This window comes from Sparus aurata, chromosome 16 (genome assembly GCF_900880675.1).
Source record: "Sparus aurata chromosome 16, fSpaAur1.1, whole genome shotgun sequence".
In the NCBI taxonomy this organism is placed as follows: domain Eukaryota; kingdom Metazoa; phylum Chordata; class Actinopteri; order Spariformes; family Sparidae; genus Sparus; species Sparus aurata.
The window spans coordinates 4878691-4903222 of NC_044202.1; the positions used below are offsets into that span (position 1 = coordinate 4878691).

Below are 24532 nucleotides of genomic sequence, written 5' to 3' on the forward strand. Positions count from 1 at the left end.
CTTCATTAGTAAAGTCTCGCGGGACTTGTACAAATATAGTCACTGCACCTTTAATGCGTTCCTCGTGAGAGGAACCGTACGGACTTGAGTCACGTGCCTGTCAAACCCCATTCTCTCGCGCAGCCGTCAACACAAGAGAGGAAGTGGCGAGAAGCTAACAAGGCTAACGAGAACTGAACCACTACGGCCGACACAGTGGTTATTATTTGTTTTAATCTGCTTCAAGGTTGCGTTTGTCTTCATCGATGAAGAAATTGACTGCCGTTGTTCGGGTTTCTGTTAGCATGGAGTGACACGGAGCAATGTTATGGAGCCGTTGCTTGCTAACTTCTAAGCTAGCAGGCTAACGATCAGCTGTTGTTTTGGTCGGGGAGATAGCTGGCTAACAAGGCAAACTGCATAGCTCTACAGAAGTCTGCAATACCAGGGTTACCCGAGCAGATTTCCTCATTGACTGTCGAAACTCTGGGCTGCTCGGCCGTTTAATGGCGACACTTAAAGGCGGTCCGCCCTGACAGACTTATCAGCGGTCAGTCAGTCAGCTGTTGTCCGACAGGCGTCGACTCCGTGTGGGATTGATCCATCAGAGCGGCGTGTAATTCAATCACAGATACAGCTTCAAGATGCACGACGCGTATGAACCAGTGCCTATTTTGGAAAAGCTTCCTCTTCAGATTGACTGTCTTGCGGCCTGGGGTGAGTTGTTGACACTGAATTTATCCCACAGCTCATGCTTTGACATTGAAGTGGTTCCCTCTGGGTGTTATTGACCTGCAGTCTCAGGTGTCCCTCTTGTTTACAAGTGATGCATTACATAACCGATGGCACGAATCATCTACCTGCAAGCATGTCACAGCACAAATGTTTATATTTGATGCCATGAATCTGAAATGCTTTCCTCCTCTCAGAGGACTGGCTGCTTGTGGGAACCAAGCCAGGGCATCTTCTTCTCTACCGAATAAAGAAGGATGCAGGTAAGAAGGGATGAGGAATGCGTGTGTGTGATGCATTTGATTATTTGTGTATTTGCAGACATCGTCCAGCCATTTAATTCCGTCTCTTTTCCTATTAGGCACCAACCGCTTTGAGGTGACGCTGGAAAAATCCAATAAGAACTTTTCAAAGAAGATCCAGCAGGTAGATGCGACCGACCACAGACTAACTAATTGATGCATAAATCAAAAATGTTCATTCTGGTGGGGGAAGATCAAACTCAAATCCCATCACTACTTACTGTTATGCTATGTTCTTAAAAGTGAAAGGACTGTCAGACTTCACCACGTCAGTCTGAATTAGAAGCTAACTCCCTCTCTTGGAATGATTCTGGGAATCAGACACACACCAAGACGAGTTCATATGCCAACTTAAAATTCCAGAGATATTTAATGTGACTCATTGGCTGATAAAGTGGTCAAACAACTGAGGTGTGATGATGGTGGGAACATCCACATGACTTCCCGTTTAATCTTGGACTTGTGTTGTGTTTCTTTCTCTTTCTACAGCTGTATGTTGTCTCACAGTACAAAATTCTTGTCAGTCTTCTTGGTAAGTTTCTCTCCCTAATATATTAACATATTTAGCCATGAAAATGTTATCTTTTTGTGTTGACACAAAGCATAGCATTCATCGTCTAATATCTAATTTCTCCTGCAGAGAACAACATCCACGTCCATGACCTCCTGACCTTCCAGCAGATCACGGTGCTGTCCAAAGCCAAAGGAGCTACGCTGTTTGCCTGTGACCTGCAGGTCGGTTACAATCCACTTGTGGTCAAAGCTTAGGATTTCAGGCGCTGTCCCTGAATTATAGTTTATGTGCAGTTTTCTCCCATTCTGAATCTTTCTGGTGAGAATAATTTTCACTTCCGCCTTCACTCACACAGCTGTCAGTTATAAGTGTGGTTAGGAGAAACTGCAGATGAGTCACAAAGTCTACTTGGAAGCCGTTGACCAGGGAGCTTTGAGTGAAGTGGTTTATTCCTTTTTTTTTAAGTTAGGCTTCAAGTGTTTTTGCAAGCCTGTACAGGGTACATCACTGACTGACTGACTGTTCCCTTTAGCTCACATTTGTCTTTTCAGCTGTTTGAAATGAAGATTTTAATGTTGTTGTCTTGTTGTTGTTTTTTTTAGCTATATATATATATTTCAGTGTGGTTAAAAAAAAGAGACTTAGAGGGTAAAGATCTATGCTTTCTTGGTACTTCCATGCACAAAGGAGAAAAAAGGGGCAGGCAACATAAGAATAGATACAATCCTTTTTGTAGATGTACAGTGCATGTCAGCTACATTGCTTTTCCTTAGGCTGAATCAACACACCTCACATGCTGCCGCCTCAGACCAGCACATACACAAACCACACCAGTCCTACTTATAAATCATATCCCTGTTTCAGAGTTTGCTGTCATATCTTTTACAAGAATCAAAAGCATCACGATGGTCCTTGTTGAGGTTTCTGTTAGTTGTGTTTTTACTCTTAATGGAAATTTATGGAAACAGTGGCAGCATTAAGAATGGGAAACACATTTAGACATTTTTGCAACAGAATGTTTTAGTCTGATACACTTAATTTGCAGTTAATGGAATAAAACATGAAAAAAGAAAAAACTGGTCTGACTCCCATTAATTTTTATGGCACAGTCAAAGACAGTCATAACAATGATTTGTTCCCACTCTTGTTTCCACATTTCTGTGTTACACTCACATTTTCCCCAATTTGAAGGATTGTATATTTTCTCTCTTTTGTCTGCAGCAAACCAGCTCAGGAGAGGAAAGGTTGAGAATGTGTGTCGCAGTGAAAAAGAAACTCCAGCTGTATTACTGGAAGGACAGAGAGTTCCACGAGCTGCAGGTAAAATTGAATATGTTTGAGATGTGACTCACTGCAGTATGATCCAGATTTAGAGGGTTTTTTTTCCAACCATTTTACACATTTAGACATCCTCATGTTTTCTTTGTGTCTGACAGGGTGACTTTGGTGCTCCAGATATTCCAAAGTCCATGGCGTGGTGTGAAAACTCCATATGTGTTGGTTTCAAACGAGACTATTACCTCATTCGGGTATGTGCCACAGGAAAGAATAACACTAAGCTTTTTACACACAGCTGTACTTATCTGCAGCAACCTACAATTTAAAGTGTTACTCCACCCATAATCTGACGTTTGTATATGAAAGCCTCATTTCTTTTGAGACCTGCAAAGAGGCTGTAAAAGGTTTGTGGTGTGTTTCTTAATGGGAAAGAGAGGTTTTAGTCACTCTGACTATTGAAATGGATTCTGATAGTGACATATTGAGACATCAATGGATGCCATTTAACCACTGTGCATCTTTACGCTCAGTTTGTCCTTGTCATATTTTTAAGATTTTCTAAAATATGGCCAGATTTTTGTGTAAAATGTTCAAAAAATAGAAGTGACATTATCAGCGGAGTGTGAAGAAACAACAGCGTTGTTACGACTTTATGTCAAAGACGTCTATGTCCTGTGTTGCAGAGATGTCTACTGATGTTGGCATGCTAACCAGCTAGTCCCCAAATTTGTAGTCCTGGTCAGAGCCGTTGTAAATCGCCTCTGTACTGTTTCCTCTGTTTCCAACTCTGTCTTTGAGGCTGTATTCAGTCCGTCTTCGGCGCAGAGCCATGTTCAGCTCTATGTCAGGTGGTCAGATCAGTTAAGCTGAGCCTCGTCGCCTGCGCTGACTTTATCAGTGATCCTTATGCTTAAGCAGGTCATGGAAGACCCCGAGCTGGATTGTTAAGGGGGCTGCCATGGGGTCGGATGACGAGGGAGCTGGACTAGGGATTTGAAAATGAAGTTTTGTTGTGAAAAGCCTGAATTATTTTTTCGATGAGAATAAGTCTTCGAAAGTGATTTAAAGGAAGATACTAATGTGGCCAGCAAGAGTTAATCATTCTTGTAGTTTAACAGCCAAGGGGCACTCAAATATTCATAAAATATTGGTGCATAAAATATAGTTTCAAACACGGCCTTAGTCTTGGTATTCTGTATTTCATAAGCAAAATCGGAGGCTGGGTTGGACTGTTGTCTTGACTTATGAATGATTTGGCTGGAATCTTTCAGATTCTCTGTGAAGGGGTAATTATGCAAGTGCCTCTTCAGGTCTCCAGGGAGTGTTTTATAGGCCGGTTTCGGAAGGAGTATCACTTCGAAATGATCTTTTTATACCACTTCTGAAAAGATGAGAAGTAGACTGTTATATAATTAGTTCCTGTCTGTTGTGTTGTCCTTGAAATGTAGTGTTTATTTTGGGCTTCTTCCTTTTTTATTTCTTCCGTCTGTTATTCTTTCTTCCAACGAATGTTTTGTTGTGTTATCACTCGTCTAATGAGCGTATCTTTGATCTTTTATTGTTTGTCTCGAGCCCTTTACGACTGACCTTACAGATGAAGCTTGTAAGATGTTTTTAATAGGTTCTGTGTCTTCTGGCTCACTTCTAATAGATGGACGGCCGTGGCTCCATCAAGGAGCTCTTCCCCACTGGGAAACAGTTGGAGCCTCTGGTTGCCCCACTGGCTGACGGGAAGGTGGCTGTCGGTCAGGATGATCTAACCGTGGTGCTCAACGAGGAGGGTGTTTGCACCCAGAAGTGTGCCCTGAACTGGACAGACATCCCTATAGCAATGGGTAAGACATTTTTGTGTTCAGTATTTCTTCGTTTATTTACGTTTGAGGTTTGACCATGATGATCTTATATATGTTTCTATGCAAAAAAGCTGCTGCATACCCTTTCCAAAATGCTTTTCTGTCCTTTTATGACTCTTGATGTCTTTGCTAAGAGTTAACTTGTGTTTGATATCAATAAGAACTGACAGCGAATACGAAAGGTCACATGCTGAGTAAGAACACCCAAAAATCCTCCCCCAGCAGCCGAATGTTGATTAGTCTTCCAGATAACACAGAAGGTGTTCTGCCAGAATGTGTCACCCCTGGCGGTCGATTCCACTCGGGGGTAGAAACAAAATCAGCCAAATTTTTTGTTGTGCTTTCTTTGCACTCCAAAAAAAAAAAAAAACCTCCAAGAAATTCACCACATTACACAAAGTGAACTCGGCTGTCAATTTAATAAACACATACAGAATTTATGGCAGTTTAGATGTAAGCGTCTATTGATTTTTTCCAAGGACATTGCTTGCTGTAAATTATCAGACTACTTAATTTTAATGAGTTTGCCGATAATGATACCCTTCTGCTCCGGCCTCAGAGGACGAAGCACAAGGAGAATCAGGTTTTATAGAATTTCGGAAAATCACTGTGCAGGACAAGCGGCTGTGGAGAACGCTGTTATATTTTTGTTATGCTACACGCAGGTTTATCTGGTTTCCCCCCAATTAGAAAACAGCATCTAAACTATCATTATTCAAACTTCTCGGTGTGAGCTTAATCTCAGATTTACTCCTTCTTTCTGTAATTACATAGAAGTTTCAGTTCCTGTCTGTTAAAAGCAGCGGTGGAAGAAGTTCTTAGATCCTTAAGTTCAGTAAATATAGAAATACAACGCTCTTTAAATACTCTAGTTCAAGTCCTGAATTCAAAATGTAATCCGTAATGATTTTAAAACATTTGTATATACTCTCTGAAATGTTATGGACACATCTACAGTAAATTAAATCGAGGATTAAACATTTCTCACTGAGGAACGCCTCGGATAATATTGTAATAAATGGCTGTAACTTTCATATATGTTGCTTATATTTGGAAGTCTCAAACATCCAAGTACATCTTTTTTATTTGAGTTCCTGTGAAGCACTTAGTGTAAATACTTCCAATCATTTTATGAGTCATTGTCGAGCCATTGTCCATCTTCTCTTCCTCAATGTTTCCTTCCTCAAAGCAAAGTCTTTCCACGCTGTCTGAGCTGCGCTGCTGCTTTCCACATGTCAGAAGAGGAAACATGATCTTATGTCAGCCCTTTTATCCCGTGACTAAGGCACCGCAGGTCTGGGTTACTGATGAGCTTTGTGACAGAAGTGATGCAGATGAGCTCTCACGTTGTTTTAAAGGCCTCCCTCTCTCTCTCTCTCTCTCGCTCTCTCTCTGTTTGTGGTCACTGGAATGCAGAGAGGAACAATATGAAGGGGAAATGAAGCCTCCAAGCGGTGGTTTCATACAGTTTGCAATTTCCTTGTTTTTGATATAGTCAACATTGAGGCTTTGGCGTGCATCAGCAGAGGATGAGCGCTGGTCAGTTCAAAATGCATCGAACTGACCATCCCGACTGTGAATGGCTGGAACGGAGGGCCACATGAGTCCAACCTCATGCCCGTCTAGATGGCTCTCTCTGGCAGGATTTCCTGTAGATTAGCCTCGAGGTCTTCACTCCATGATCACAAATGAGGCACCTGTTCTCCACACAGAGACTTTAAGCTGGATTGACATCAGAAGGCTCATATTTCATTGAAGCAGAAGCAATTAAGGCTATTAAGTGTTTCCTTTTTCCAAGCAAATATGCCCTCCAGTAACTGTTTCCTGCTTCTCCCAAATTGTGGATTTGCAGCTTCTCTATTCGCTCTTTCTCTCTCTTCTCTCTGGCTTTTTCTAGTTCGCAAGATATTCATACCCGTAACAGTTTGGACTCAGTTGACCTGCACATGGATTGTAACCCTCTTGTCCAAATGTTTTCAGAGCATCAGCCTCCGTACATCATTGCAGTTCTCCCTCGGTACGTGGAGATCCGGACCTTCGAGCCGAGGCTGCTGGTGCAAAGCGTGGAGCTGCAGAGGCCTCGCTTCATCACTTCAGCTGGGTGAGTAGCCCGCTGTCGAGCTGAATTGTAGTTTCAAGCAACTTATCCTTGCAAAAGGACTTCTGCACTAGTTTCTTTATATTGTTATTATTCAAATAGTGCTGAAATAAAAGGATAATGTTGAGTTTTCTTGTTATGTGCAAACAAACTTTCAACACCATCATGTCAAACTTTTATGTTATAATGAGAAACGTTTCTTGTTTTAATCAGATTACAGATGCCGTAATGAACGTTAGCTCTATTTTTAAGGCTAGCGCTGCATAACTTCCCTAAAAATAACTTCATGTGTGATTTTGCTGCATTAATCACATCTCTAGTTTTTTTTTTCTCTCATGATGATGATGATGATGCTGATCGTGATAACGACCAATTAACACACTTGAGTTCTGAATTTAATCACTCTAATGCTGTTTCTTCCTCTTGTCTTTCTCAGGCCAAATATCGTGTACGTTGCCAGCAACCACTTTGTGTGGCGTCTGGTGCCCGTGTCGATATCCAGCCAGATCCGGCAGCTTCTTCAGGACAAGCAGTTTGAGCTGGCTCTTCAGCTGGCGGTGAGATTCGATTCACAGTAAAATCTTGTTATTAAATTCCTCAAGATTCAATAAGCATTTTAGCTCAAAGGACGGAACATTGAACTCACTTATCTTGATTAAGAGGTGTACGTTGAAACCGTGAAATGCTCGTGGCTTAGTATATTATACACAGTCTATCCAGAGATCTAGCTTTCCAGGGGCATTTTTCAAGAACTACATATTCTTGGAAGCTCTCTGAAAATAATCTTAAGATATTTTTCTGCCGCAGTGCTAATGCTAACCCTTTTTTTTGTTGCTGCCAGAAGATGAAGGATGATTCAGACGGTGATAAGAAGCAGCAGATACATCACATCCAGAATCTCTTCGCCTTCAATCTGTTCTGCCAGAAGAGATTTGATGACTCCATGCAGGTGTTCGCCAAACTGGGCACAGGTAGGGCTTTCATCGCTCACAGTGGACACCTGTTTTCTGTCTGCTCAGGCCAAATTTGTAAGACAGCCACACTTGGATCAAATTGTACGCGTTGTGATATTAATTTCTTTCTTAGTGGAACACATGGTTCAGGGTTTGTACGGGTGCTTGAAATCCTTGAAAGTGCTTGAATTTCAATGTTGTGTTTTCAAGGTCTGAAAAGTGCTTGGATTTTAGTTTAAGTGCTTGAAAGTGCTTGACATTATGACTCCGTGTCTTTCACAAAATCGGGATCAGACCGGATAATTAATTTCTGAAGTTTTTGCTATTATGAAACATAATTTTAGATGTTTACAGCATCATATAATGTACATAATTGTGATAAAAAGTGAGGAATAAAATAATGAGTATATATATTCCAGTAGATAAGTACTTTACCCCAGCAATAAGGTGCTGGAAAATCTTGAAAATGACCCTTAAAAGTGCTTGAAAAGTGCTTGAATTTGACCTTGAAAAATGTGTACAAACCCTGATGGTTACTTTTCACCACATCACAGTTTCCTGGATTATCATTTACCTGACCTCTACATTAAGCATGTAAATGATGCTTATTTTTCAAAGCAACCTGTAGTTTTTAATGATAGAAAACTTGTTTTGTAGTCGTTAGCTCTGATGAGGATTTGTCTCCCTGGCTGAACATCACCTGTTTTATTTTAATGATCTGTGTTTATGCATCGGAGCCTAATTAAGGTGAATCTGGTCATTATTTGCCACATTTATTCTGCTCGCTTTATGTTTTTTCGTCTGTGTTATTGAACTCATTAGACATCTGTTTCTTATTATATCTATCGGTGGAAATGTTTTTATTCACGTATGACTTTCACGTTTGATGATGACACATTGCGTGTCTGCATGAGGATTTATTCCACAGTGATGACAGACTTTCCCTTCCCTTAATGAGCTCTTGATTTCAGGTCTGGTTAACAAAAGATTTTTGTAACTAATGTTTTTCTGATGTTTTGTGTTTTGTGTTGTAAACTCTGCAATCAAATCATGTTCCCCTTCAATCAATAGCTGATAAACAAACTCTAATATCATGCGTGGGAGGAATTATGACGCATCGCCTCTCCTGCGCTCTGCAGATCCCACCCATGTGATTGGGCTGTACCCAGACCTGCTGCCGGCAGACTACCGCAAACAGCTGCACTATCCGAACCCTCTGCCCACCCTGTCCGGGGCAGAGCTGGAGAAGGCTCACCTGGCTCTTATTGATTACCTCACCCAGGTGTGTGTATATGCCTAAGATGTCCTTTGCAACACTGAGAAAGTTAGAAAAATCTTATCCTAAATGAGGCTCAACTAAGACGAGGACAAATAAGGAGGTACGGTGTAAAACCTCTCGTCTTTTTTATTTTTCCACACAGAAACGCAGCCACCTCGTGAAACAGCTGAACGACTCCGACCCTTCCACAACGTCTCCGCTCATGGAGGGAACGCCAACTATTAGAAGCCGCAAAAAACTCCTGCAGATCATCGACACCACCCTGCTCAAATGTTACTTGCATGTAAGGCGCAGACTGTTTCCTTTTCTTTCTTCGTGTGTGTTGTGATGTTGTTGTTTTTTTGTTGTGAACAAATGTAATCTGGTGTCGTTTTTTTACGTCACATGTTTTTCATACGGTTGATTTTTGATCTGGAACCAAACAAATCTTTATTAGAAACACAGCGTATATGTTTTATCTCGAGCCATTTCTTTCTGTTTTGTTTCATACCTCCGAAGACTCATCATACTTTTGGATTAACGGCCAACCTGCAGTTGTCAAGTGAACCCAAATCCAAATGTTTATATTTCGTGATGAAAGTTGTGCCGGCTCTCAGGATTCTGGCACTTAACCACCGTCCACTTTTGAAGCGAAATGGCATGCTATCACAAGAAAGCGATTCCAAACAATTTGGCAGCAAAGACTAGGCAGTAAACTTTACCTCACACGTGGCCAAATCACTTTCACTTTTGGCAGCTCATTAGTAGATTTACTTTGAGCAACAAAATCTGAGTCGCGGTTAAAAGTGGCCGGAGTTCTAGAGGTAGTAGCTGCGGTAAAAATGGGTCTGGTGTGGATTTTTCGGGAAATAGATGGCGGGGCAAAAAAAAAAAAAAAAAAAAAAAAGCGAAACTCCACCAGGCAATCTGTGTCAGACCTCATCTACAGTTAAAGTAACAAAACACTCTAATTGGACTCCAGAGTCTTTTTCCACCCCTGCACATTTAGAAGCCAGTTCTTTTGATTTGGGCATCGAGGAACAGTGCCACCAGGTGCTTCCCTTTGGAGGTTTAATAAGCTCTATTTAATTAGAGGAACTCCCAGGCATACAGATTACACTGGAGGGATAACCTCAGAGTGACTGGAGATCCTCAAAGACGGCGTAAGTGCTTCAGAGTTCCAGGCATCTGCACCAGATTATTTAAATGATAAACACACGGTGAAGCGAAGAGGATGAACTAATCAGTAATCACACATCTGGCTAGATTCAAATTTGGAAATGTGGTGTTCATGTTTTCTGCTCTTATCAGACCAACGTGGCCCTGGTGTCCCCCCTCCTCCGACTGGAAAACAATCACTGCCACATCGAGGAGAGCGAGTGCGTCCTGAAGAAGGCCCACAAGTACAGCGAGCTCATTATTCTCTATGAGAAGAAGGGTTTGCACCAGAAAGGTAAGAGTCTGTTCGCTGGTCAAACACCTGCCCCTGCAAACCTGATGATCTTACCAGGTCATATCATGATTCATGAGAATTACAGATTTAATTATACGTGCATCAAGTCAAGGTCTAAAGCCTGCACACTGACTTCAAGACACTAATTTATTTACATGGACAGTGTTTCCATCCTCGTCAGATCTTGATCAGGCTCTTTACTCTGCTTTTTACTTTTCGTGCCAGCAGTTTAAGATCACGCTGTTTTTCAATTTAATGATCTGCCTACTTCAAAAGGAAAAATATATTTACTTTAACTTTAGTAGTTTTGACTTTTCACCCATCTCTGTCTCAGAGAACTGTGACTGATTCCAAGTCCTTATTTGCGGATTTGTACTGAACTGTGCTTCTCTGCAAAAAAAACCCAAAAAACGTTTGAATTCCGTCTGATTATGTGCGATTTGGAGCTCAATAATTCATTTGAAATGGTTGGGATTTATATACCTCCTTAAGCTGTTGATGGCTCCCATGGAAAAACTGGCAGATATTTCACACTGTTGAGATCAAGTTCAAATATCCCTTTTTTTAAAAGCCATTTTATCTGTATATGCATTTAGGAGGCACAAAATATATTATTAACACTGATAAACAAGAAAGTAAATTAGTCAGACGGAACAGTGATTACACTGTGGCAATATGATGTATGATAATATTTTTATTTTTAAGGATTTAAGTTCATTTTGTTGCTTATATTTTTGTTTTTATTCCTCAGTAAAATTCTGACATTAAGAGTGTTTTTTATAGAGCTGTGTTGCTGCAGTCAGAGCTGGATTTTATTCAGCTATTCAATGGAAAATTCAATTTGGACAATCACTTTACAATGAGCAGACATCGCATAAGTCAATCAGCTGGATTTCGACTGATATCAGAGTTCAGTTTTATTTTTACAGAGTGCGGTTAATATGTTGCAGACCTCAGCATGACAACTGAACACATACCAATAAAACACAATGAAACATCTGCTCCCAATTTCACCGTCAATTTGGAGTTTAGGATTTGAATGACGGATCAGTTGATGCCAGACTGACGTCAGCCCTCATCAGCGCAATACAAGAGCCACTACTTACCGATAATGTTGCATTAATTTTAGTTACTAGTTTTGTGTTTGTAACAAAGCTGCGTTCTCAGCACGGGGTGGATCAGCTCTACAGTTTATCTCAGAGGAGGTTTCCCCGCTTGCGGTCGACTCGTCATCCTCGTGGATCAGAGCTCTCTTCATGTCGTTTAGTTTCTGGCGGTGTTCAGCTGCAGATTCTGGGCCCGCTCTCGCTGGGAGCGCGGCTGGTTTTAATCAGCCCGCTGCAATTTGTGCTCGTGATATCATGCTGTTCGAGACGGCCTCTCCATCTCTCTGCCAACTCAAACCAGCTGTTCCCGTCCACCAATTAACGCCGCGTGTGCTTTCGTCCAGTTTCTGTCGACAGAGGGATTATGCAATGCAGCGCAGACCAGAGATGATGACATTCTGCGACTTTCCATCAGACTAATCTCACATTTGCTCTCACTCCCCTCTCGCTCGCCTCCGGTCACCCGGTTTCCCCTCTCACAGCTCTGCAGGTGCTGCTGGACCAGTCCACCAAGGCCAACTCTCCTCTGAAGGGCCACGAGCGAACAGTGCAGTACCTCCAAAGACTGGGTAAGGACGAGCCAGCACAAGTCTGTTTTAGCTCTGTGTGTCAGAGTTGTCATCTCTGTTTTGTTTAATTTGTTGCAATGACTTTGGGAAAGCCTCTGAGAAAGCTTTCACCCTGATTGATTATGGATGTTGGATGTGGAGTGTTTCATATGTCAGGCATGTGTGTCAATATTTACTGTGTCTATGCACCAAAGATGTCGGGATAGATTGCTGTACTTACTGGAAACAGCTGCTGCCAGTGTTTCTGTTAAATGTGTAAGTTTCAGATCAATTGTGACACTGTGTGGTAAGGATTGGGTAATTGTTTTGTCTCTTGTGGCCCATGATGAGGATGATGAGAAGCCTCTTTCACATCAGTTTTACCGTTGGAACCCATGAAAGTTTAAACCACGTTTCCCTAAAAAAAAAAAACAACAACATTGCATTTGGTCACAAAGAGGAGGCTGTTTCTTTAAATTGAAGGTTTTTCTCTTGACAAAAATATCTTGAGAACAATCCAGGAAAATAAGGTGTAGTCGAAACAAATCTCAAAAGCTGTGTGGAGGCTTGTTTTTCCTGCTTTCTGCCAACTACAAACAAATAACACAAAAAAGCCTTTATACCTGAATAATGGTTTTTGGAATAACAGCCCATTTTTTTGGCAGATCTACCACAAATATGTTTTTTATCATCAACAGTAGCTCTGAAACTTTTTCAAGTCAAGGACAACAGCACATTCTCACTTGATTTATGTTAGAATATTACTGACACTATATTTGTGCAGTACCTCACAGGTGTACGCTACAGTGCTTCGTAGGGCGGCAGCTAACATATATTTTTGTTAGTTTGCAGTATCATTTGGTCAATATTGTCAGATAAATGGTTACAAAATGTCACAGTTTCCAAAGTCCAGTGTGACATCTTCAAATGTCTTTTCTTTTCTTGAAAAAAATATGTATTTTTTATTTAAATCTATATTATATTTGTATTTTTAATATCATATACTAGTTTAAAAAATTTGTTCATGCACGTTTTGTGGATTATGTAGTTGATCAGTTGACTTAATGTGTTTCTTTTTTTCTCCAGAAACTTTTACCAGAGGAAGCGTATACTGTTGTATTCTGAAAAATGTTGTGATTAAAAGATATTGATAGTTATTTTATCCTGGGCATTTTCCAGCAATAATGCCAATTGTTAGTTTGTGCCAATAACTTGTTGTAATTAGTTATTAAAGACAAAGCACCACATTTTTTTTTTAAAAGAACGTTTTCTGAGCCTGATTATATATTTCATTCATTCTTTGGTGCAGTCAAGCTCATAATATCTGTTTTACGCACACAGGAGTGGAGAATTTGGGAATCATCTTTGAGTTTTCTCCCTGGGTGTTGAAGATCTGTCCTGAGGACGGCCTGAAGGTGCGACACAAAGACCTAAATAAGAAGTCTTTAAATTCGTTATACATCTTAAACCTCCAGTTATCACAATGAGAGTCAGCATGTATTACTTCATGAAGTCCATCTCAAGTGTAAGTTCAGTTAACCTGGTTTAATAATTTCTCTTCCTGTCCAGATCTTCACCGAGGACCTGACAGAGGTGGAGACTTTGCCCAGGCACAAGGTGCTGAACTTCCTGAAGGAGGGCTTTAAGGAACTCACCATCCCATATTTGGAGCACATCATTTACATCTGGGACGATAAGGGCCCGGAGTTTCACAACGTGCTGATCCAACTCTACCTGGAGCGGGTTCAAGGCCTCATGAAACAGTACCTCAACTCACTGCCAGAAGGTACGAGTGTTGCCACTCCCAGAGAGAGGTCTGAAATAACCAAAAAGAGTCCAGAGGCTGCAGAATAAACACAAAGTTTATAAGATAAACAGTAAATGGGAAAATAGAGGAAGGCTGAAAGGCTAAACCAAATTTATCAGTCAGACCAATTTGGACTGGGGTCTAAGCCAAACGAAAAGCCCGATAGAATTAAAGCCTTGACTATCGGGCTGATCAGAAAGCAGAAAACGAGCAAAGTAAAGAATAACAGCAGGCAGAGTTTGTAACAAAGAGCAAGAGAAAACTCTCTTCAGCTGTCACTCTCAGATAAAGCAGAAATAGCCAAAAAATACACTGAAAAAAACCTTTTTTTAATTAAATCCTGATACACAGACTTGATGAGAAGTCCTGTCAGATACTAAAACATTCAATCATATCTTCTGCACACGAATCGAGCCTAGAAACTAAACGGAGCGCTTTTAGATAGAAGTGTGATTACATCATTCCATGTGGGTTCAGTTTGCCGTCGCTTACTCATCCGCTCGTAGTTTGTCCGTCATTGCTTTGTGTCAGGACTTATTAGGAAGTCCATCCGTCTCTCTCTCTCTCTGTGTTTGTGTCTTTTAATGATCACCCAGGGACCCGGTGTATTGAAATGAACCTCACTCCCGCCGCGGCTCCACTCGCAGCTCATTAACGAGCTCTCCGTCGGAAAAATAAACTAATAACTCCACATCATTATGAAGCATATCGCAGCGCACATCCTGCGATATTAAGATACTGTCTCTCTGAGGTTATTTGGATTCTCAGGATGCCGCAATGCCGAACAGGGTCGCATTTCATTACTGACTGTGTGACTGTAGAAGTCTGTTGAAGCAGCAAGTTTAGAGTTCTATATGCATTGTTAATAATTGCTGTAAACTATTTTCAGGTTTGAATTAAATGTGCCTCTGGCGCTTTCCTCAAGAAATAAGCAAAATAATTACGTTCGCATTCACCGTGTGAATCCTTCGAGGAGAGCCTGCAGTGTTGACAGCCATGTTTGACTGCTTACAGTCGCCTTCTGCATGCTCACAATTCAAATCAAACACGTATAGACATATTTGTCATTTCATTGCCATCTACAAACTCACTGCAAGATGCCAATATGTTCGACACACTGGGCCCTTAAAAATCCTCTGTGCCGTTTGTTGTAGGAGTTCCAGCTGTTGCTGCGGGGAAGGAGGACGGCGATCTGGGAGAGTACAGGAACAAGCTGCTGTCTTTCCTGGACATTTCTACCAGCTATGAACCGGCCAGACTCATCAGTGACTTCCCCTTCGATGGTAAGAGCCGGAGTTACACGGCGGACAAACAAGACATCGCTTGTGTTTGCTCGATAGATGCAAACAAGGTTGTGAGCTGACGAGGTGACGTTTCACTTCTAATCCTTTGTTGTGATGTGAAAATTACGCCCTAGGCCCAGATTTTGATAATATCAGGATATTTGACGCTCGTGCCCAAGAAAACAAAGCATTCCATATATATTTCCTGTTACCTCATCCACATATGTTCTCAGTCACAGGGGAAAGTTTGAGCAGACTCGTATATATTTAAGCTGAAGGGTGTAACCTGCACCTTTTGACCTTGTTTTCCACCCTCAAGGCTTGCTGGAGGAGCGAGCTCTGCTTCTGGGTCGCATGGGTAAACACGAGCAGGCGCTGTTCATCTACGTGCACATCCTGAATGACACCCGCATGGCTGAAGAGTGAGTACTCGCACGAACGCCACAGAAAATCCCGCGCTACTGGGTGGGAAATTATCCCCCCCAACCAAACCGACAAATGTTTTGTTACTGTAACTCCAGCGGCTCATTTCCCTCATAACGAGGAATTAAATTCCGACTGTGAAAGAGTCAGAAAATAAGTTGGTCTCTGCCCTGAAATCATATTTAATTGCGAGCTTGTTTTTTCTGCAGCGGCAGCAAATCATTTAGTCACGGAAACGAGCAGAATTTAATGTTTTTTATCTCTGCTCATGATTTTCTCCGTGTTTCTCTGCAGATACTGTCACCGGCATTACGACAGTTCACAGGAGGGGAATAAAGATGTAAGTGGCGTACGATTTGTGTGTTTACGTTCGTGTTTTATTTGCCTAGTCCTCTTGGATTTTTCTTTTATTTGTGTCTTCTTGGATGGTTATTGTAGCTGTGTTGTGTTTTTTTTTTGTTTTTTTTTTATGACCACTTTTTCCATTTTGTATGCTCTGCTGCCTCCTGCTAAGTGCCTTTGTGCCTGCAGAAATTGCTCTACAAATATAATGGATTATTTATGCCCGAAGCAGCCGGTGACACATTTCCAATTCAACAAAAAGCATAATCTCAGACAGCTGATATTATCTGTTTATGTGTATAAAATGTTGTAAGACTGTACGACCAAACGAGACTGTAATTGAAGTGCTGAGAATCGGTACAAAGGGCATCGGATTGAAGGGGGAAAATCAATGAATCATTTATTATTATTATTATTATGATGATTCTCTAAAGGTTAGAAAGAAATAAGATCCCTGCTTGTTTTGATTCTGTGTTCTTTACTGTTCATATCTCTCTATCCACGGCAAATCTCTGCTCGAGAGGTTCTGATTCAGACGAGACCAAGTGGAGTATGAACTGCTGTGTTTTCTCCGCTTCAGGTTTATCTGTCTTTGCTGCGGATGTATCTGTCACCTCCTGACGTCCACTGTCTGGGGCCCATCAAGATGGAGCTGTCGGAGCCTCAGGCCAACCTGCAGGCGGCCCTTCACGTCCTGGAGCTGCACCACAGCAAACTCAACACCACCAAGGTAAACAACAAGAGAGCAGCGCTCTATTTCTCTATTTGTCAGACAGAAATATCTGTATTTGGACAGAGGATTGCTTTTTTTCACACTTAGATTCCACTTTCCTCGACAGCAAACTCCCATGTGGCACGTCAATGTGCTCATTAAATACAAGGTTGATTTAATTCATCATTTATACTAAAACTAGCATACATATCGCTTCTTTTGTTCAACCAACAGTTCAATACACTCGACATCCTGACTGCATGGAAGGCTTTATTTATATATTACGGTCCCAAAAACAACATTTTGTCACCAGTGATCTTCTCTGCTCCTGCCCTTTTTTTTTTCTGTTTCTCCTCTGTAAAAGTTAAGTAAAGAACTCTGCACAGAAATGTTTCTGTCTTTAGTTTATCATCACATCAGAGCGCAAGAATTATCTCCTAATTTGACCCAGCTCTTTATTTATTATTATAAGTTGTCTCCGTGCCGTTGCTCTGATTTAGCAATCACGGCTAATTCAGACAAAATGTGTGTCCCTGAAAGTGAAACTGATAGGAGTGGGCTTGTTTACGCAGGATAAAACTGAGATGGAGTAACATGATTAACGGTGACACGCGCTTGCATCGGATTTTGGCGTTTGGTGTGAAATTAGAGCGGCGACTGAACTAAACGCAACTCATTTAAAGATTTGATTTAGTTTGTTTTTAGAGGGAGATGAGAGGGGTTCGCGCTGTCGGGGGCGATCAAGCTGCTGCCTTTGTGATAGAAAACATCCAGAGAACCCAAAAAGAGATTTCCACCAGGGATCTGATCCCCCCCCCCCCACCTCGAGAGGCGTCTGCGATTGCAATGTGAATATCTTTTGATGTTTTTGACTACCTGAACCAAAATAGCAAAGAGTTAATTGAATAAAAGCTGTTCTGTTCAAAGCCGGCTCATGACCTATTTTGCTCGTGTCGAAAAATGTACCGACTGCTGTCTAGTAAAGAAAGATGCTCCTGTCAGAACGCTTCATAAAGATAGTTGGTTTGCTGCGTTTTAGTGCAACCAGCTGCAAAAAAGATCATCCGACGCACTCCACGTCGAGGAGAAAAAACAGTCGCTCAGCAGATTGTGTGTTCTTTCTCTCCTTATCTTATCTTATCTTATCTCAAAGGAGCAGAGGCCCCGGTCTTTGAAACGCCTCCTCTCTGCCTCTGCAAATATTATAATGCAAAAAAAAACAAAAAAACGAGCAAGTTAATCGGTCCTCAGCTGTAGTGTCATCGTAAAGCACGCCGTAACAGACTGTGTTGTGTCTGTGATTGTGTGTGAAAGGCCCCGCCGATGTGTGTTCGACCGCAGACATGTCAAATTTAAGAGTCTCTGAGGGGGGAACGCTGCAGGTTCACATGGATGCTGAGGTTAAGATGCGGCAGCCAGCAGCTCTCCGTCTCGTCTTCCTGTGCCACTCTGCCTCCCTGCGCTGTTAAAGCGCACTCTCTTCAGCAACTCGGTGCCATTTTGTTTTTTTAACGAGTAGTTCATTAACACCGTGAGATTCTTATCAGGAGAAGTTCTGAGTCCGAGTGTAAGTCTCTCTCACAGCAGCGCACAGACGAGTTATTGCGATTTCTAAAAAAAGTCTGTAAGGAGAAGATACGGCTGCTAATATCCTGTTCGTGGGAAGCAGACAACATAAATGAGGCGCAGCGAGATACCGCTCCTAGGAGAGAGTAATTGCATTTAATATTATTACCCTAAAATGATTAATAGAGCTATGTTAGTATTTTTAATTTTTTAATTATTATAATACACGTGGAAATGACTCTATTTGAAGTATTAGTGCTCCTTCCGAATCCAGTTCAGCGATTACGTTTAACCGCAACATGAAAATTAGCCCCGCCGTCAGAGAGGATGCTGATTTTCATAAATTACACTTTCAAAATTGATTTGCCTCCGAGAGGAGACGCTTTCCCTCCGTCTGATCCACAACGTTCCCTCTGATAATGAAAGAGACGTGATCTGTGTCTGAAAACTAATCGTGTCAGGTCAACGCTATTTAACAAGCCAGCGGGTTTTTATTTGTGTGTGGGTTTTTTTTTGTAGGCCATCAATTTGCTCCCAGCAAACACTCAGATCCGAGAGATCCGGGTCTTCCTGGAAAGCGTCCTGGAGGAAAAGGCCCAGAGAAAACGCTGCAACCAGGTGCTGAAGAGTCTGCTGCAGGCCGAGTTCCTCAGGGTGAGTTCCCGCAGAGTTTGTTTACGCGGCGGATCGCGGCCTGACGTGACCCCCTGAATACAAAGTACTGGCTGTTCGCTCCCCGTGGTCACAGGTTGCACGTCCATTAGTCGAGAGCAGTTCAATTGAACATTGATTTTTCCTTGTCAGATTGTTTCACTCGATTAAGGCCCAACTGAAATTAAATTGTCCGCTGCAGCAAAACACATCTGCTCTGTGTAATACAAGTCCTCCGTTCCTCTTTGAGAAATCAGAAACTGTCAGTTCTCTGACTTGTTTTCAGACAAACGCTCAAACCTTTGCTGCAGTAATTTACAGTCATCTGTCAAAAGGCAGTCACAGTGACTAACAGCCGGAGAGCGGCCAGCTGCAGCGCACAGCAGCCACAGACTTTGAGCAACAACCCACGTTAGCTCTCCTGCTAAAGTCTCCCTTCTTAATAAACTTACAAACACAAGCTTTAGCTTAACGAACGAGTGACCAATCGAACATTCATTCTGAGTATTTCTGACATTTCCCCCAAATACTTGTTTTCCTTTCTTACAAACAATGAAAAACTCTTAACAAGAAACACATTCTCAGTTGGAGTTTGCAGAGTTTACACAAGGAAAGATCGGAGGAAAGTCCCGAAGCTAAACAAAATGTTTGCGGTGCAGTGACTTTATCCTTATTTTACCGAAGCTGCTGTGAGCGTTGTCGTCGTTTTTAGCCGACTGCCTGTCCGCTTTGCGGCTCATCCGCAGATGAAGGGTTTGTACCTTGTAATCTCGGAACATTTTAAATCTTACTTACTGTACCGTCCGTATGTGTTCTGTGTTTCCAGGTGCAGGAGGAGCGAATCTTCCACCAGCAGGTCAAATGTGTCATTACAGAGGAGAAGACATGCAGAGTCTGCAAGAAGAAGATAGGAAACAGGTAACGCCATCGCAGTGAAGAGACTGAATTTGCATTAACTTTTTAATGCTTTCGTTCGCTGGATTTACATGCTTTTCAGTTCTCGGACAAATCTTCGAATCTCAAAAAGCAGACGGATATTTAAGCGCCTCTCTGTTATTGAGGAGTATAATCAAAACCCTCATTAATTCGGTATGATGACACTGTCGGTGTTTAATAACAACATGTTCTATCTCTTTCTATGAGATGTTTTTTTTGTGTCTGCAGTCACAGTTTTATGAACACCATTTTTACGCCCTGAGCCGACGTTAATTTCATACCCTGTTCATTTTCGTTTCACCGTTTCCTCTCTTTTAATTAAACTTTTGTTTATCTGCAGCGATGCAGCGACTAATAATCCCTCCGACGGGAAAGAAGCGTTCTCATATTTGTTTATCTCTCTGTTTCAGCGCGTTCGCCAGGTATCCCAACGGCGTGGTGGTGCATTACTTCTGCTGCAAAGACCGCAACGTGTGTCCCACGGAGCAGTAACGGCTCCGCCCGACAAAAGACTGTTTACTAATAAATAATCCCCTCTCCCTGTCTGTTCTGTGGATCTCCATTCTCAGACGTCGTTGAACTTTTCGAAGGATGGAAAATGCTCGAGTTAGTTGCCAGGCTGCGGAAATCAGATGCTTGTATCCGGAGCACCTTGCAGAAGTGCAGACATTTCCTAACCCGAGTTAACCTTGAGTACAGCCGTCGACATGCTCCGAACTGCCGAGCAGAACAGGACGACCTCCTCCTCCTCTTCTTCTTCCTCCTCCTCCTCTTCCTCCTCCTGAAAGCGAAGGCTGCGACTTTCTTTCTCTGTGCATGAAGTAACAGGAGGAATGTCCAGGGTCGCTCAACACGAGGGGCGAAATAAAAGAGAAAGAGGGACTCTGACATTTGAAAAGCATGTGTCACTGTAACGCTAGAAGGGATTCACTGCCCTGCACGCCGACTCAGAAGAAAATGGGCGCTATTGACAGACGCCCAGAGGAAGAGGAGCTGTAACAGCAGACGTTAGCGCTCGCTCTCACCAGGAGGGCAGTTTAATTTAATCTTCTCCCTCTCTTCCTGCCTCTGCACTCTCTCCCAAGCCCTCCTGTAAGACTGTGTCGGCCTCAAACACTGCTTGATTTGCCATATACACTCTGCAGGAGTGCTGTTAAAATGCCTTTTGTGACTCTGAAGATTGTACTTACAGTGAGGTCTGATGTCTCATGATGTTTTTGTTAGCATGTGCTGGTACAGACTAAGCAAAACTTAAGTGTTCGTCCCAACAGTGCATTAGATGTTTTTGTATTTGATTTAAACATGGACTTCATGGCTTCTCATACTGACATCATTCATGGTTACGTTCTGATCGTCGTTCACTGTCTGTACGAATGACTGCGACCACACGACATCCTCTCTCTCTCTTGCGTCTTTGTATTAACTTGACATGAAGTCGAGCTCATTGCGGGTGAGACTATGTAACTTTTTAACAGCAGACAAGGTCAATAAAGTGGCAATAAAGGAATAATAAAACAGAATTTCCCCTTAAGATGCTTTAAAGACATCATTGTAGAGCTTGCAGTTGAGCTGAGTTGATCAAACTAGACTATAGTTCTATTGAATCTTTTTTTTTTTAAAAGGAGCAATTCGTAAGACATGGCCAGAATTTTTGTTTAAAACGTGAAAAAAAACAATTAACCAACATTATCAACGGAGTGTGAACAAAGACATTATGTCAAGGATAAAGAAAATAATCTGGCCAAATGTCAAGAAAGGAGATATTTATACATGAAGACAAGCTTAACTGCTTCAATAACTGTAAAACACTCAAAGTCGACATTAACGGAATAAAACTGGCTAACTGAGCTACTTGCTAACAGCAGCTAGTCTCTCAAATTCTGGCCATTTCTTACAAGCTATACTTTCAAGTTTTGGACTGTTAATCAGAAAAAAAAACAAGCAAATAATATAAATATTAATGTGGGCTTGAAGAAATTGTAAATAAAACATGAATTGACTGAATGATTACCTGAGAAAATAAACTGCAGATGAATTGATGATGAAAATAATCGTTTGTTGACGCCTTACATCACCGTTAGCGTTGTCTGCTAGCATTAGCTAACGTAAGCTACTGGTCATATCAGTCCAAGGGAGGCGATGGCAGCAACACCGATGTGTGTTTTCTGAATTAAACTGTTTACTTTTAAAAATTAAAAAAATGCGATGTTTCTTCTCTCGAAGGTTACGTAGCCTCGCTCCAGGACAGATCACAGAAATACGGCACTTTAAAAGTGGATGTGCGTCCCGTTTATTTATTGTCGGATCACGTGTCTGTGTTGAGAACTGGATGTAACGTGATTAATCTGCATTTTGATAGCAATATTGTTATGAGATGTGTCTGTTTTACCGTCCACCTGGGAGGTAATTTAAGAAGTAGGACTCGCCGGTTTATGGAAAAATGATTCACAAAGCCATGAATGTATATTTTAGATCTGACAGTTGACTTAACATGACTCACAGTTGTCTTTTAGCCACTAAGTGTGAATATTTTGGAGAATTCTTGCAGCATTTTTTTACGTTAACTGTCCCACAACTCGTAGCATTACCTGCATCTCCTGCTCCTTTAAATACCCCCCCCCCCCACTCGTCTACTTCTAAAGGTTTGCACACATTCTCTGCTAAGACTGTTTCTGAATATGTTTTTCATTTTTAGTGGGAACACTTGTCCTACTGTGTGTATTCTGTATAAAGTCTGCGAGTGTTGAAGTTATTTGACTCTGAGGGGCGATGCATCTGTCTGTCTGGCTTTAATCAGTAATAAACAAGCGTTTCCACTCATGTTTGTGTCGGCCAGATGTTCACACTGGCGCTGTTGGTATTTACTACTGAGTGTTTACAACTTATTTCTGCTGACGTTCAGATTAAATTGATGAAAGTGTGATTCCTATAAAAGATTTTGGTATAAATGCGTGTTAATGCCAATAACAGCGAAAGGAAAATAAGTTAATTTTGATTTATTGACGTTATTTTTAAATACTGACTAATGACAATGAATTTATTGTCATAGATTGGATTCAGGGCATCTTAAATGTACTTAATCCATTTGATTTAAACCATTTTAGACTAAAATCTTAGTTTTCACTTAGTATAATTATGAGTATGAACATTATAATTGGTACAAAAGTCAAACTTGTATTCATTTAAAATGATGAAAGTACAGTTTTTAGGTCAGAACTGACTTGTTCTTCTTACAATGTCTATTTTTTACAACACTTTGTAATAACCATCATTAAAATAATGATTATTTGACTTTAGTTAATAATCATTTAGCTGTTAAACAAAGAAATGTTCTTTAAACTATTCATCAAGCAATTGTAAATGCTTATAATTATCATTCCCAACTTTATAATGGCCAAAGATATTATATACAGCACTTACAACTACATTAAAGAATTGCTAATAAATTGTTTATAAAGCAATTACTTGTTTGTCAACAGTAAAATAACTATTGTCTTTAGTCTTATTAACTATAAATGATGGTTATTATTAAGTTTTACCCTTTTTTTAAAGGGATATTCCGGTGTAAGTTTAATCCATGGTCTAAATCACCGTGAAACTGTGTTAGACTCCCTCTCGAGAGATCAAGTTAGCAGACCGCTAATTTACGGAGTTTTATCAACCTCAGAAACGACCGCGCGACAACAATACACTGCAGTAAATGGATCCAAATATAAACCGCCACCAAAAAGCCACAAATAATGCTCAGAACAGCACCAAACTTCAGCAACAGTACAAATAGGGTCTCAGCACATAGTCCGGGGCATCTAACCTCCGCTAGCTTAGCTGGATGACTATTGTGAAGCTAAAAACAGATTTCAACTCTCCTCCATCAGCTTCCGGGTCGGGGAAGTCCCGACGCGACGATTACCGAGTGCGGTTAGAAATGCTCAATTCCGTTCTTTTCCCTGTCCGCTCTCGATAATAACTGTTATAAACTGGCAGGTAAGACACATATGAACTTTGATTGCTTTTCCATGGAGTCATAATCACACATTTTCATCCATGAGCCGTGGAACTCTACTGCACTCGGTAATCGACTCGTCAGGACTTCCCGTCAACAGGAAGCCTCTGCAGAAGAGAGGTAAATTTAGTCAGCTTTTCAGTAGAAATCCAGCTAAGCTAGCGGAGGTTAGATGCCCCGGACTATGTGCTGAGACCCTATTTGTACTGTGGCTGAAGTGCAAGTATGAAGAGCATTATTTGTGGCTTTTTGGTTTATATTTGGATCCATTTACTGCAGTGTATTGTTGTCGTGCGGTCGTTTCTGAGGTTGATAAAACGCCGTAAATTAGCGATCTGCTAACTTGATCTCTCGAGAGGGAGTCTAACACAGTTTCACTGTGTGTTAGACCATGGATTAAATTTACACCGGAATATCCCTTTAAATGTATTTCTGTTGCATCAGTATAAAATACACCTGACAGGTATCTTTGGAGCCTGTGCACATATGCAGACTGAATCAGGAGCCTATTAAAGATATTGTTTTCTAAGATGTTACCTGATGTTATACATTCAGGCCCTTCCTCTCCCTGTTCCCATAAATGAAGAAGGGCGGCCATATCTATTCGTGGACAGTCAGCATCACTCATCTCTCATCCCAGATAGGCCCATTATCCCCGGCTCTGAGGCGCTGGAGAATACCCGCACTGTTACTCGTCCCGCTAATGGACTTCCTAGACTAGAGCCGAGCCAGCTG

The 24532-nt window shown here is 41.4% G+C and overlaps 1 protein-coding gene across 2 annotated transcripts; it reads left to right on the forward strand.

Moving 5' to 3' along the window:
* The first annotated feature begins 88 nt into the window (after nucleotides 1-88).
* On the forward strand, nucleotides 89-22614 carry vps39 (VPS39 subunit of HOPS complex). Of its 2 annotated transcripts, none has more exons than XM_030391663.1 (24): nucleotides 89-696; nucleotides 909-974; nucleotides 1073-1137; nucleotides 1503-1545; nucleotides 1654-1748; nucleotides 2749-2847; nucleotides 2964-3056; nucleotides 4457-4640; nucleotides 6639-6759; nucleotides 7193-7313; nucleotides 7598-7727; nucleotides 8849-8991; nucleotides 9131-9271; nucleotides 10279-10420; nucleotides 12009-12095; nucleotides 13416-13489; nucleotides 13644-13860; nucleotides 15036-15164; nucleotides 15484-15586; nucleotides 15882-15927; nucleotides 16510-16659; nucleotides 18727-18861; nucleotides 19685-19776; nucleotides 20205-22614. In XM_030391663.1, exons 1-24 carry the CDS (start codon nucleotides 624-626, stop codon nucleotides 20284-20286), a joined length of 2631 nt encoding a protein of 876 aa, XP_030247523.1. In that variant the 5' UTR covers nucleotides 89-623; the 3' UTR covers nucleotides 20287-22614. The 2 variants fall into 2 exon arrangements, with proteins under 2 accessions (XP_030247523.1, XP_030247524.1); XM_030391664.1 differs by having other exon boundaries at nucleotides 7601-7727.
* Nucleotides 22615-24532: the final 1918 nt, after the last annotated feature.